This window comes from Canis lupus, chromosome 15 (genome assembly GCF_003254725.2).
Source record: "Canis lupus dingo isolate Sandy chromosome 15, ASM325472v2, whole genome shotgun sequence".
NCBI classification, from domain to species: Eukaryota; Metazoa; Chordata; class Mammalia; order Carnivora; family Canidae; genus Canis; species Canis lupus.
The window spans coordinates 1082518-1096962 of NC_064257.1; the positions used below are offsets into that span (position 1 = coordinate 1082518).

A 14445-nucleotide genomic window follows, 5' to 3' on the forward strand; every position below is an offset into this window, starting at 1 on the left:
GGGCTCTCACCAGAACCTGACCGTGTTGGCACCATGATCTTGAATTTTCTGCTTCTGGAACTGTGAGAAATACAGTTCAGTTGTTGATAAGCCACCAAGCTTATAGTTATTTTTTCTAGCAACCTGTGCTAAGACAACATTGTAAAATAATAATTATATTGAGTTTATGTGCCAGATGCTTTTTATTTTTTTAAAGATTTTATTTATTAGAGAGTACGTACGCACATGAGTGGGCAGAGGGACAAGCAGACTCCCTGCTGAGCATAGACCCTGACGTGGATTTGAACCCGGGACTTGATCCCAGGGCTCTGAGATCGTGACCTGAGCCAAAATCAGACACTTAACCGACTGAATCACCCAGACACCCCTCAGATGCTTTTTAAAGAATTTTAAATATATGAACTCTTGTAATTTTTAAAAAAATATTTTATTTATTTATTCATGAGAGACACAAAGAAAGAGAGGCAGAGACATAGGCAGAGGGAGAAGCAGGCTCCATGCAGGGAGCCTGACGTGGGACTTGACCCCAGGTCTCCAGGGTCACACCCTGGGCTGAAGGCAGCGCTAAACCTCTTGAGCCACCTGGGCTGCCCTAACTCTTGTAATTTTTATAGTAACTTCAAATAATGAAACTGATAGGTATGGATATTAAGTAAGTTATCAAAAGGTACTAAGGCCAGTAAGTACCAAGGCCAGGATTATGAACCTGGGTAGTCTGCCTTTAGAGTTTATGCTGTTTACAACTGTCCTTTCCTGGTGTTAGTGTTTGCTATGTTGAAGACTACAACAGTGAATCAAATTTCAGATTTCTTTTTATATATGCATATCTTGTGAGCTAATGGTCCATGATTTTAAAAGAGAATCCCTACATTTAACGTATGTATATATAAAATTTATATTATGTACATACATACAGAGACACGCATATACGATTAGGGGGCTTAAATATGATTACAAGTGACGAACAAGTATTAACTAATAAATCTATTAGACCAGGCAAGGATAGCTGAAGTGACTCAAAATAGATAGTGCTGTCCTGGAAAGGCCTCTGGGAAGAGGATTGAAGCTTAGCATGTAACTTTTTTTGCATAGAAATAGTAAAGGATGTTGTTCCACGTGAAGAAAACAGTGTGCATGATTGATGGGCAAGAAGTGCAGGTGGGCATAATTGAGAACCTTTTTATTAACTATCATGTAAAGTTTAGGCTAGGGTGTGGACATTTAGATAAGGAGTAGAAAGCCTAAAGCCTTGGGATTAAGGAAGTTACTTTGATTTGATAGCCTGTAGTGTTGAGAAATGAATCAAAACACTTAAGAAAGATATATCTCTTTATAAAATACTCTTTTAAGAGGAAGATGCTGTTTTTTCCACTGCCCTTCTAGGTTGCTGGCCCCCCTCCTCCTTAGAGAAAAACAAATTTAATTACATAAGTACTTATGGGAGTCCCACAAAAATATGAGACTCAGGGCAGCCAGGCATTTGAGGTTTATAAACCATCCTGAGTTACGGAAAGACATAGGGGTTTGGGCCTTCACAGAAGAAGGCAATTCACAGGAAGATGGGAGAAGAGCAAATGTTTAGTAAATAAATGTTTGCCCTGTCATGCAGATAGGTATAAAAACTTATCTGTGGTAGTGACTTTCTTCCTGATACAGGCCCCTTTCTAATTTCTTTTGGGCAGTTAAGGAGGAGGAAGTAAAAAGTTTTTCCTGAGTCTCCTGGGTCTGGTTTGCCTTAAACTCAAAATAATCCACATTCCGAAATGGCTTGTTCTGAACCCCCTCAGTGCTGAGTAGATATCATTGTAAAATGACAATGGTCTGGGCTAGGGATATATGCATGAGTTAGTAAGTTCTCTAGAAGAGCAGCATAGTATCCAGTCTCTTACTATGTATTCATAATTGTGTGAAATGCTGCCATTTTACCAGTTTCATTTGATACAACTTTGTTTTCTAGATACTGTGTGTCAGGCATTGTGCTAAAATGTTATGTGGTATCCCAAGAACAATGAGACATGATAAGACACAATTCTAGCACAAGAACAAAGTATGTATAAAACATATTAGGAGAAAATACGACACATTGCTATATGCAAAGGAAGGAGACATTTTTTTATTGGGACTATCTGGGATGGCTTCTTACGTGGCTTGGCTTTCAGGTGGAGATTGCAGCAAGGCAGGGGAAAGGAGCATTCACTAGCACACAACTCTTGAGTGTTGAGTGTCTGCTCTGACCAGGCACTGTATTTAGGTGCTGGAGAAACATTATTTAACAAAACAGACATTTTCTGCATTCCTGAAGTTTATATTCTGATTGGAGAGGGTGCAGATAGGGAAATAAGAGATCCGTGATCAAAGAAGATAAGATATAGGGGTGGAATAGTATCAGGTTTGCGAGAGAACAGAGCAGTTCATTTTATCTGGATGAGGTTTTCCTCTTTTAAATTTATTTGCATTGGGGATCCCTGGGTGGCTCAGCACCTGCCTTTGGCCCAGCGTGATCCTGGAGTCCGGGGATTGAGTCCCGTGTCAGGCTCCCAGCATGGAGCCTGCTTCTCCCTCTGCCTGTGCCTCTGCCTCTTTCTCCCTCTCTATGTCTATCATGAATAAATGAATAAAAAAATGTTAAAAAAATAAATTTGCATTATTTTTGCCATTTATTGAGAGAGCACACCTTTTACATTGTAAGCATAGAGCTAAGTGTTGGGGGAATAGTGGTAAGCAAGACAGACTTTCCTTTGAAACTCTTAGTTAAGCAGGAAATCTAAACTGATAATTCATAATATTGCTTGTCTCAGCATAATTAATAGTTCCCTATTCATTCTCAAAATTGCATTTGGATGATAGATTGTGTGGTCACTATAAAAGATAAGGGTCTTGAGAACTTTGGACCTATAAAGCAGAGAACTGGTGTTTCCATGAGGCCTGGTAAATGGACAGAAATAAGGCAGATGAGGGTGGTTGGCAATGTGAAAGAGCAAGGGGAATTACATGTACAAGCCTAGTTGTTTAAAAAAAAAAAAAAAAGTGCTCAAAGGGGCACCTGGGTAGCTCAGGCAGTTGAGCATCCAACTCTTAGTTTCATCTCAGGTCATGATCTCAGGAATCATGAGATCAAGACCCGCCTTCTGCCCAGGGTAGAATCAGCTTGTACCCCTCCCCCCCTCCCTCCCTCTTTCTTTGTGCCCCTCCCCCGCACCCCCCAATAAATAACTTCAATAAAAGAAGTGCCCAGAGTTTTAAGGAACTGGCTAGTCTGTATGGCTGGAGCATAGAGTCCAACGATAGTAATTTCTTTCATTTTTTCCTGTCCTATTAGTTTCTGTTTTTATATTGATTAACAAATATTCTCTTTAACCATTTGCATTTATTTTGTTTTTTTAATTTGGTTTTGCTTATTCTGTTCAACCAACGGATATATTGATGAAAAGTGCCCTGCCTACTAGAAGCTGCTTTAGGGTAGAAAAAGCAGAAATTGCTGGATATTACCTATGGTGATTTTCTTGAAGACTGGAAAACTGAAACTGTTCCAAGGGAACTGAATGTTAAGGAACAGAAAAGAGAACTCCTGTTCTAAGCAGTTCTTTGTTAAAAAAAAAAAGAGAGAGAGAGAGAATGAGTGCTTCAGATGAGTATAGTTCATCTCTTATCATGTTGATAATCACAGAAACATATTCTCTGTTCATTCTTTGATTGCCTTCCCCCCTCCTCAAATTTAAATCATGTGTCTTGGTCATTTGTAGTATTATTCTTTGCTTATAGGAATCTGTTATACTAAAGCTGTGTGAGGCACATTCAGGGGATCCAGGGGGTCAAAGCTGTGTTCATAATATTAGATGTTCTTTGCTTTTTTTACTTACAATTTTTCAGAGGCTGTATGACCTGTGATTTTGTAATAGATTGAATGCAGAAGACTTCTGTTAACCAAAGCATTAAAGCAGCTTGTTTAAAAATGTAAGATAATGCCATTTTTCTAAGTTTTTTATTTTCTCACTATATTTTCATACAAAATATTTATGTTAACACGCAGTGTATCACTGTTTTAAATAAATTAATAAATTTTGTTTCAGTTTAAATTTCTAATAGGTAAATACAAATAGATATAAGTCACATAAATAAAAGCTCTTTGGGAACCTCAGTAACTTGTAATAGTGCAAAGGAGTCCTGAGATAAAAAAATTTGAGGACTGTTGTGCTAAAGGAAGATTTCCTGTCTCTCCCAGGAGACATTCCTTTTGAGAAAAGAAGATCCCTGTCAAGATTTGAGTTCTACTGTGAGTAGACAAGGAATTCAGTACAGGTAGTTTGAGGGGTGATACTAGGAAGGTGGGGTGGGGTGATTAACAAGTCAGGTATCACCGTGAGCACTTAGAGCTCAGTCCAACTGGGAAACACTGGGAGTTCTGGACAGTGAGCTGTCAGCTCTTCCACTTCATTGAGTGATGATGTTACTAGAGACATTACCTTTTTTGTACTTCTGGCCTGCCCTGCACAAAGCCAAATCATGTTCCCCAATTGGAAAAAATATGCTCAGGTAGAGAGGTATAGGTGTTTGTAGTAAACAGGCTAGAGATGAACACAGAGGAGAATGTGGTTGCTACATGTCTTCTTTTCTATTGGTTGAATATGTGTGTTTTCAGATCTATGTGCACTTTTGTTTTTCACAGCCTCTTGCATTTTCACAGCCCTTGACTTATTTCTTAAATTGGATCTAATCCAAAAAATCTTTTAAAAATCTTTTGTCTCTTCAAGGTGTATATGGGCACGACTGTTAAATTAGTAGACTGGGGGTGCATTTTTTTTAGTATATTGTTTCTTTTTTTATTTATTTTAATTTATTTTTTTAAATTTTTTTATTTTTTATTTATTTTTTTGACTATATTGTTTCTTGTAATTGAAAGAGACTCTTCCTGGTCACTGGTTAGTGTTTGCCTGAGTGCCTCATTCAGGGTTTTAAAATAAGTGGGCATACTTAGTATTGTCATAGAAGAAGCTGAAATGGTTGTATGTAACTTGCTTATGGGTAACGAGGGCACATGTTTACTGTATTTCTGTTGTATGTTTGGCACTGGTAAGGTGCTTTGAGAGTTCTAAATAGGAGATAATGCCCCTGGGGTGCTGCCAGTGGTAGGAAATAGAAATTCTAAAGACAAAAACATCCCCCTCCCACCTCCCGTAGATTGTGTTATATTTTGGCAGCATTTAATCATCCAGAGTTGTTCTGTGTAAAAACATAATAAAATTATAAGTAAAATCAAGTCATGTTACAAAGTCATGGATTACAAGATTTAGGGGAAATAGAACTTAGCTAGAAGGTTAGGAGACCTAGTTTTAAAGTTACTGTATTTATAATTTAGAGGTTTAATTTTTCTGGCCATAGTTTCTTTATATATAAATGTAAATGACAAGCTTGTCAGCTGTCAGAGCCGATAAGCTCTTTGGGCCCTGGAAATCCCACAAGTGCAGAGACTCCAAGGTAGAAACATACCTGGAATCTTGAGAAACAACGAGATCGTCACTGTGGCTGTTCTAGCCTGTGGAGGAGGGAAGAGTAGTAGAACTTGACATCAAAGAAATAAATGGGAGTAGGAGGAAGATTGTGCAGGGCCTTGTATGCCTTTGTAAAGAGTTGGGTTTTAGGCCAAGGGAAGGGTAGGGTAGAAAGCCACTGGAGAGCTATAAGCAAAGTAGTGATATAATGTGACTTACATTGTAACATGAACACTGTTAGCTGCTCTAGGAGAACAGTGGTAGAAGCAGGAAGACAAGGAGGAAATTGCTATGGATAGTTCAGCTAAAATCTTACAATGCATTGTTGTGGAAATTACTTGGGAGTAAAGGCCAGATACATAGAAGTATTGTATAAACTCACTATCTTAAACGTGTTGGCCTCTGGGGGAAAAAAAAACATACAGTCTGCAATTATCCAGCTTTTATTGGAACAAAGATGGGGGCATACACATTACTTATTCTTAAGTTGTGTGTGACAGTTCAAAGGCGATTACAAGTTTAATCAAAAAGATGACTGGAATGGGACACCTGGGTGGCTCAGTGGTTGAAATGTCTGCCTTTGGCTCAGGTCTCGGGGTCCTGGGATTGAGTCCCGCATTGGGCTCCCCACTGGAAGCCTGCTTCTCCTTCTGCCTATGTCTCTGCCTCTCTCTGTCTCTCATGAATAAATAAAATCTTAAAAAAAAAAAAAAGATGATGATGACTGGAAGATGGATGGATAAATAGAAAAGAGGACATTCTTCTAGGCAGGATATTCTACATTGGCTGCATATCTGAGATTGTTGTCATTTTGTGACTTAGTTTCTGTCATTGTTAGAGTGGTTTTGTTGGTTAGGTGATCCCCTTCTGTGTACCTTTTATCTCTGAGCCTGAGTAAGGGGGGATTCGGTTAAAGGTAGAAGTGAGCAGAAGGAATGCAATCTACATTCCTACTTTTAGAACTCCTAGAACTGAAAAAAAAATTTTTATTTCAATTGGTAAACATGTACTGAGTATACATCATGTGGGAGGAACTACATGTTGCCTCTAAAAGGTAGGTGTGAATAAAAGTTCCTGGGGATTATAAAGCCAAGAAATCCTGTCCAGTTAGAGATTATAGGCTAGAAGTGTTTTCATTAGTTCATTTGGATGAATGGGTAGGATGTAGTTTTCTGCTATTTTACAATACTATTGAGAGATTGTTTATATACAATTCATCAAATAAAGTTTATAGTTTAAGGAATTTGCACATGCGAAATTATCACCAGTGTCAAAAGAACATTTTAGTCACCACCAAAAATTTCCTCATTCCTCTTTGTCATTCATGCCTTCTTCCATTTTCCTTGCCAGGCAGTCCTGATGGTGGCGGGCGTGGGGTAGGGGTACCCTGGGAATTGAAATCTTAAGGATATTAATTATCCAAGTGTTCTGTTTCTTCATTCATTAGTTCTCTATCAGGAATGTTTTTTAAGTTTTCAGCGTAGGGGACCTGGATATTTCCAGTTAGATTTAATCCTGAATATTTTGGTTTTGAAAGCTATATATTTTTTTAGAATCAGTTTTCCAGTTGCTTGCTGCTAGTATATAAAATTAATTTTTAAAAAATATTTTGTTCATTTTTTAATGAGAGGCAGAGAGAGAGAGAGGCAGAGACACAGGCAGAGGGAGAAGCAGGCTCCGTGCAGGGAGCCAGATGTTGGACTCAATCCCTGGTCTCCAGGATCACTCCCTGGGCTGAAGGTGGCGCTAAACCGCTGAGCCACCCAGACTGCCCATAAAATTAATTTTTATATATTAACTTTGCATCCTATGACCTTGATAGTTTTAGTAGTTATTTTTATGGTGCCTTGGGATTTTCCACTTTAACAGTTTCCTGTCCTTCTTACTCTTGTTCCTTCCCACCTTATTATAGTGACTAGAATCTCCAGTACAGTGTTGAATAGAAGTGATGAAAGTGGGCATCCTTTCCTTATTTCAATTTTTTTGGGGAAAGTGTTCAGTATTTCACCCCCATGTGTGACATATCTGTTGGGATTTTGTAGATACCCTTTATTAAATTGAGGAAGGTCTCCAGTAAGCCTAGTTTCAGAGAGTTTTTAATCATGAATGGGTGTAGGATTTCATCAGATTTTTTCTATACGACTTGAAATGGTATAGATCATACGGCTTTTCTTCATTTTGTTAGCATGTTTAATTACACTGGTTGCATTTAGGATGTGTTAAACCTTGTGTTCCTTGAATAAAGCCTACTGAGTCATGATATATTATTCCTTTCATATATTGTTGGGTTCAGTTTTCTCTACGTTGTTAAAGAATTTTGCATCTGTGTTCATGAAGGATTTGGATTTATAATTTTCTTTTGTAATGTCTTTCAGGTTTTGACGTTAGTATTATATTGGCCTTATATTGGGGATATTCTTTCCTCTATTTTCTAAAAAAAGTTTCTGTAGATTGGTATATCTTTCTTGAATATTGGAGAAAATTCATTAGTGGAAACCATCTGGCCCTGCAGGGTTTCTTGTGGGTAGGTTTTTGATGTTTAATTTATTTGATATGAGACTATTAGTATTTTTTCTTTTTAATGCCGCTTTTGGTAAGTTATATTCTTAAAGGCATTTGTTCCTTTGATCTAAGTTGTTGAATTTGTTGGTATAAAGTGGTTTATGATATTTTCTTTTAATATTTATAGAATCTGTAGTAATAACTCTTCTTTCATTCCTGAATTTGAGGATATGTATTTTCTCTTTTTTTTTTCCAGGATAGCTCAGTGTTTCTCAATTTTGTTAGTCTTTTCAAAGAACCAGATTTTGTCTTTGTTAAATTTTGTTGTTGTCTGTTTTCTATTTTATTTCTGTATTTATCATTTACTTCCTTCTACTTACTGATATTTCTAGCTGTGTCCAGCTTAGGTTTACCTTTAAGATTGCTTTAACTGCATCTCACAAATTTTGGTATATGGCATCTTTTTTTATCATTTAGTTCAAAGTATTTAAAAAAATTCTCTGGTGAGTCTTACCTGACTCATGAATTACTTACATAAATGTGTTATTTCCAAGTATTCCAAATATTTGGATATTCCTAGATATCTTACTGCTTTATAATAAAGTTTTTTTTTTTTCATTTCAGCTTTTACATATTTATTAAGACTTATTTTGTGGCTCAGCATGTGTTATATTATAGTGAAATATCTGTGTGCACTTGAAAAGAATATGTATTCTACAGTTGGATATAGTGTTCTCTAATATCAATTAGATCAAGGCATTTTGCTAATGCATGCCAGTGTTTTTCTTACTGATTTTAATTGGTTTTTGCTTCATGTAATTTGAAGCTCTTTTATTAGTCACATTTACATTTTATTTTATTTTAATTACTTATTCATGAGAGAACACAGAGAGAGAGAGGCAGAGACATAGGCAGAGGGAGAAGCAGGCTCCATGCAGGAAGACCCAAGTGGGACTCCATCCCAGGACCCCGGCATCACACCCTGAGCCAAAGGCAGGCGCTCAACTGCTGAGCCACCCAGGCATCCCTATCAAGTGTTTTTTAATCGTTTGGTATACTCTGTCATAAAGTCTGTTTAATCTGCTATTAATACAGTCATTTCATCCTTATGTTTACTGTTTACAGTGTATATATTTTTGAATGTATTACTTTCATCTCCTCTGTGTCTGTATGTTTGAAGTTGTGACTATTGTAGGCTGCAGTTAGCGGATTCTTTTTTAGTATCTTTGATAATCTTTTTAGTGGAGGTTTAGATTATTAACTTAAATGTAATTATTGATATTGTTAGATTTAGGTCTTCATTTTGTTTTCTGTTTGACCTCTATGTTTTTAGTTCCTTTCTTTCCCCCTTTCCTGCCTCCTTTTAGATTACTTAGATGTATTTTAGGTTTCTATTTAAATTTATCTATTGGCTTTTTAGCTATAGATTGGGACTTATATATTTGAATTCCAGTATATGTTCCTAACCTTTTGTAGTCTACTCAGACATAATAATTTACCATTTCATATAAAATGCAGAAATCTCTTCCAACCACATGGGTCCCTTTTGCCCCTATTCTCATCATTCCTTCTAGTTGTAATATGTATGACATCTGCATATATTGTGAGACAATGTTACAAATTTTGCCTTAAATAATCATACTGTTTTTAAAACCTAAGAGGAAAACAAGCTTTTATATTTACCCAGATGTTTACCATTTCTGGTGCTTTATTTAATTCACTTCTCAAGGTTCACATTTCCCTATGCTGTAATTTACCTTTAGCCTAATGAACTATCTTGCAATATATGCAGGTCTCTTGGCACCAGATTCTCTTAGTTTTTGTTTCTCTGAAAATGTCTTTCTTGTGCCTTCTTTCCTAAAGAATATTTTCCTATGATACACAGTCTAGATTGAAAGGTTTTTTCCTTCAGTACTTTAAAGATGTTTACTTTCTAATGACCTCCATCATTTTTAAATAAAAAAAGATTTATTTGAGAGAGAGAGAATGAGCAGGGCAAGGGGCAGTGGGAGAGGAAATCCACAAGCATACTCCGTACTGAGTGCTGAGCCCAACTTGGGGCTCCTTCCTAGGACTCTGAGATAATGACCTGAGCTGAAATAAAGAGCCAGCCACCTAACTGACTGAGCCACTCAAGTGCCCTGACCTCCATCATTTTTATGAGAAATCTGATCATTTCCAATCAGTATTCTTCTATATGTGATACTGCCATTTTTCCTTTGCTGCTTTCTGTCTTTAATTTTCAGTAGTTCAATCATGAAATATCCAAGTGGGATTTTTTTAAAAAAATAGGTCTTATGGAGGTTTACTATGAGATTCTCAAATATATACATTTGTCTTTAAGAGAATTTCTGAAGTGTTCAGTCATCAATCCTTGCATATTTTTTCTTTTTTTCTCTTTCCTCTCCTTCCTGATCTCTAAGTATGTTACACCATTGAGATCATCCCATAGCTTTCTGATGCTCTAATTTTTTTTAATCAATCTTTTTTCTTTTTGTCCTTTAATTTTTGTTGCTTCTGCCTTTGAGTTCACAGATTCTTTACTGTTTTATCTCCATTCTAATATTAAGCCTATCCTCTGACTGTCAAAATACAGATAATGTAGTTTTCTTTTGTAAATTTTGATTCTGTTCCTTTTTATATTTTTATTTTCTCCACTAAGATTTGCTTTATTATGTTTTCATTCAAGTGTGCTTCGTTTTTGTTTTTTACTTTATCTCATTGAGCATGATTAGAATTAGCTAAAGTCTGTGTCTCATAATTTCAATATCTCAGTCTTCTTGTGGTAGGCTACCATAGATCATCTCTTCTCTTGACAGTAAGTTGTCTTTTCCTGTTGCTTGTATGTCTTGTAATTTTGGATTGTATCTTGGACATTGTAAGTAATAATGTTTTATAGATTCTGGATTCTGTTACAATCTTCCATAGAATATTGGTATTTCTGTTTTAGCTGGCAGTTAACCATGTTAGTCTCAAACTGTTAAGTTCTCTTTTCTATGGACAGTGGTTCCAATTTCGATCTGATTCTGTAAGTCTGTCTGCTTTATTCTAGTCTGCATTTGCATAGTCACAGGTCAACCTTTTGTGACTTGTGTGGTGTCTCATACATAGTATTAGAGTATCCCTTTTGACATTCTACCCTGTTCAGATTTATTTACCTGGGTTCTTTTCCCTAGTTCCACCTGACAGAAAGACAACTTTAGCTACCTACCTCCACATCTACTGCCCAGCCTTGGGGCAAAGCTGCAAGAAACCAGGAAACTGAGGCTAGTGTCTCCAAGTTTTGACTTTTTTCTATATCTGCCTAATATATTTACTCCTTGGAATCCTCTGCTTGTTGTCATCTTATGCTCTGTGCCTCCTTCCCTCACCCCCCCTAGTTTGTAGTTGTTACCAGCTTGTTCTGTGGGATATCACATCACCATACTGGAAGTAGAACTTGAATGGGTAGGATTTTGATTTTGACAGGGAGTAAGAGGAAACGCCAGAAAGGATCTTTCATAAACTGACTGGTTCCCCCAGATTAGACTCATTGATACTTTCTTTGTCCAGAATTTGAGGTTTGGCTACAATAACAAGTTATCAAGATACATTTTGGGATACCTAGATCCCCTGGCTTTATTAATCAGACTGTTTATTGTCTGTCAGTGTGCCTGTAAGTAAAAATATATACCACACTATTGAGCATATCAAAGCATGTTGTAAAGAGAGTGTTGTTTATTCTCCTGATTGAACCAGACTGAAGTGTCCATAAATAATATTTAATTAAAAGATTTTTAAAATTTACCATCTGATTTATAATAGCTGAAGCTATGAATCTAGCTTTGTAGGAAAACAGTGTCTCATATCAAATCTGTCCCTTTTCTCATTAATCACTATTAAATATCCCTCGTTCAAAGATCCTCAGCATCAATAGCAGATAGGTTCTAGTAGTCAACAGGCTGGCCCTTACTGTGTTTCAGGTATCATGCTGAGAGCTTTGCATAAATTATTTCATTAATGCTCTTAACAGACTTCTGGAGGAAATGACATAATCCTCCTTTTTATAGATGGGTGAAAGAGCATAAAGGTTGAATAATTTGCATGCCATCATACAGACACATGCTTGCTTCTTCCTACCAGTGGGGAGGAGTGGGGAGGAGTGAGAAATCGTGAACCAATAGTTGGATTGGAGATGACTCAGTTAAGTTAGAGGAACATGAGATACAGTGTTTTAAAGTAATCTTATATGTTAATTCAGGTTTAGCTAAGTTGACTGGCACTAGAATTGAGGCATAGACAAAATCGTCTTTGTACTTCTTCCACTTGTATTTCTGAAGCCCTTTGCCACTTTTGCCTCACTCTCAATGTGTACCCATGTACCCAGCACAAAAGTGCTAGATTCTGTCTTCGCGTGGGGGGTGGGGGGGGGCGGGGGCTTGCCTTTTATTTTTTTCATTTCAATCAAACTGCGTGTCCCTACCTTTTCTTCAGTTGTCTGAAGAAAAAAATTCATGATGAGGGATTAAGTGATAAGTAGATTAATCTTAGAAATATGTCTTGGTGAAACTGCCCTCTTTTTCATTTAGTGTGGTGTTTTAAAAATGCATCCTCACTTGGGACCATATATGGCTTTTGGGGGGGGGCAGAAGAGGAATATACATAGAACTAGCATCATAGCCACAAATTGTTTATGTCTATCCTTCTTCAGCTTTGGCATTGACGTTGAACGCTCTTGAGTACTCACCAAAGCCATAAATCATCTCTTACGAAAAAAAGAAGTTATCACCATTTATATCCTGGATTCTAAATGTAGAATTTTGACCTCCATGTTAGCTCTATAAACAATGTGTATGAAGTTGTGTTACTCAGATCTGTTCTATTGCACTAACAGATAAAGGAAGAAAAATTAAGCAACTGAGAACCTTAAGTCAGAGATTTATTTCTTTCACATAATTAGAGCTGATAGATTAGACAGATAACCAACCAGCTGTGTTCTACAAGTTCATTCAGATGTTTTTGTTTCTTCTCATCTTTTCGATGTTCCCTAGGGTATTACCCTTGGCTTTTTGATTAAGCAAGTTTACCACCTCATGTCTGTGTCCCAGCCTACAATAAGAGGGAAAGACAGTGGAAGACAAGCAGGTTCTTCAAAAAGGTAGACAGAAGTTGCACATATCACTGTTGCTCACATCTGCTTTACACAAGTTAGTTACGTGGCCACTTGTACACCTTAGTCACATGGCCACAACTGGTTGCAAATGAGGCCTGGAAAGGTGGTAGTAGCAGAGCCGCCATAAGTCAATAACTATAGGGTTTTATTACTAAAAGGGAGAAGACGGAAAATGGATATTAGATGACCGCAAGCAGTCTCTACTACAGAAGTTTAGGATTTTTGCTCAGCTGTTCCACAGTCAGTTAAAAGAGCTGGTTCAAAGTAGCCAAACCAATGGACTTTGTGATATCAAGTCAGTACCATATTAAAATACAGTACAAGAGATTTCAGTAAGGATTTAAATTCATGTTTTCAGAAACAGCACAAAACTGGATGTTGGAGAATTTGATGAAATACCTTCAAATTGTGTTAAAGTTGCTGGATATATAAGCTAATGATTATTTATTTTGTTCTTGTATTTTAGGCCTCAACTCCATATAGCATAGATTCAGATTCTTTGGGAATGGAGTGTATTATTTCGGGAAGTGCCTCTCCAACTCTGGCAATCAACACTGTGACTAACAAAGTAATTCTGTTTTTTTTTAAACACTTTTGAAATGTCATTGAATAATACGTTTAATTTGCCTTTATAATAACAATAGAGTTCTATATGATTGCATTTAAAGATGATACAAATTTGGCTATCCTATACATGGGAGCTTGAAAGCTTGAATCCACAATGTTCTGAGGTATATGCAGTTAGAAGAAAATATTTCTCTAAAGAAGTTGGAGGATGCTTATTGGGAAGCTCTATTTAATTTAAATTCTTGCCACTGCCAGTTCCTATTGATAGAATTTTTTAGTCAGTAATTTGTTGAATCAATTTGTTTCAAAAACCATTAATTAACCCTCTAAATATGTGCTTGAAGAAAAGATTTTCAGATTCCCAAGGAGTTAACAGAATCCAGTAAAATGAATAATTTAGACAAACTCGTAGAGTTCTTTGAATGGTGGTCAACCTGTTTCATGATACTCATATTCAAGTGTAGGTGCATATCCAGAGATAGTATGTAGTAGTCTGCTGTTTTTTCCTTCCTTCCTTTCCTTCTCTTTTTTTCTTTCTCCCTTTCCCTCTCCTCCCTTCCCCTTTCCTCCCCGCCTCCCCCCTCTCCTTCCCTGTCCTTTTGAAGCAAGAGTCAGAACTTCAAAATTTCATGCAAGTCATTAGATACTTAGTGAGATACAAATATCTCTTCTTTACAAAGTAATTTCTTAGGCTCATCTTTTAAAACCTAAAAAGTCTCTGGGAGGTTCATGAAG

The 14445-nt window shown here is 36.8% G+C and overlaps 1 protein-coding gene across 6 annotated transcripts in view; it reads left to right on the forward strand.

The window, feature by feature from the left end:
• The window catches only part of FOXJ3 (forkhead box J3), a 141746-nt gene that overhangs the window by 92279 nt on the left and 35022 nt on the right, over nt 1–14445 (forward strand). For 5 of the 6 annotated variants that reach the window (XM_025419712.3, XM_025419707.3, XM_025419710.3 and 2 more), the window contains one exon: nt 13610–13711. The exons of the other annotated variant lie outside the window; for it this stretch is intronic. In XM_025419712.3, the coding sequence (XP_025275497.2) occupies nt 13610–13711 (102 nt within the window). The remainder of the gene's footprint in view (nt 1–13609; nt 13712–14445) is intronic. 6 annotated transcript variants of the gene reach the window in all.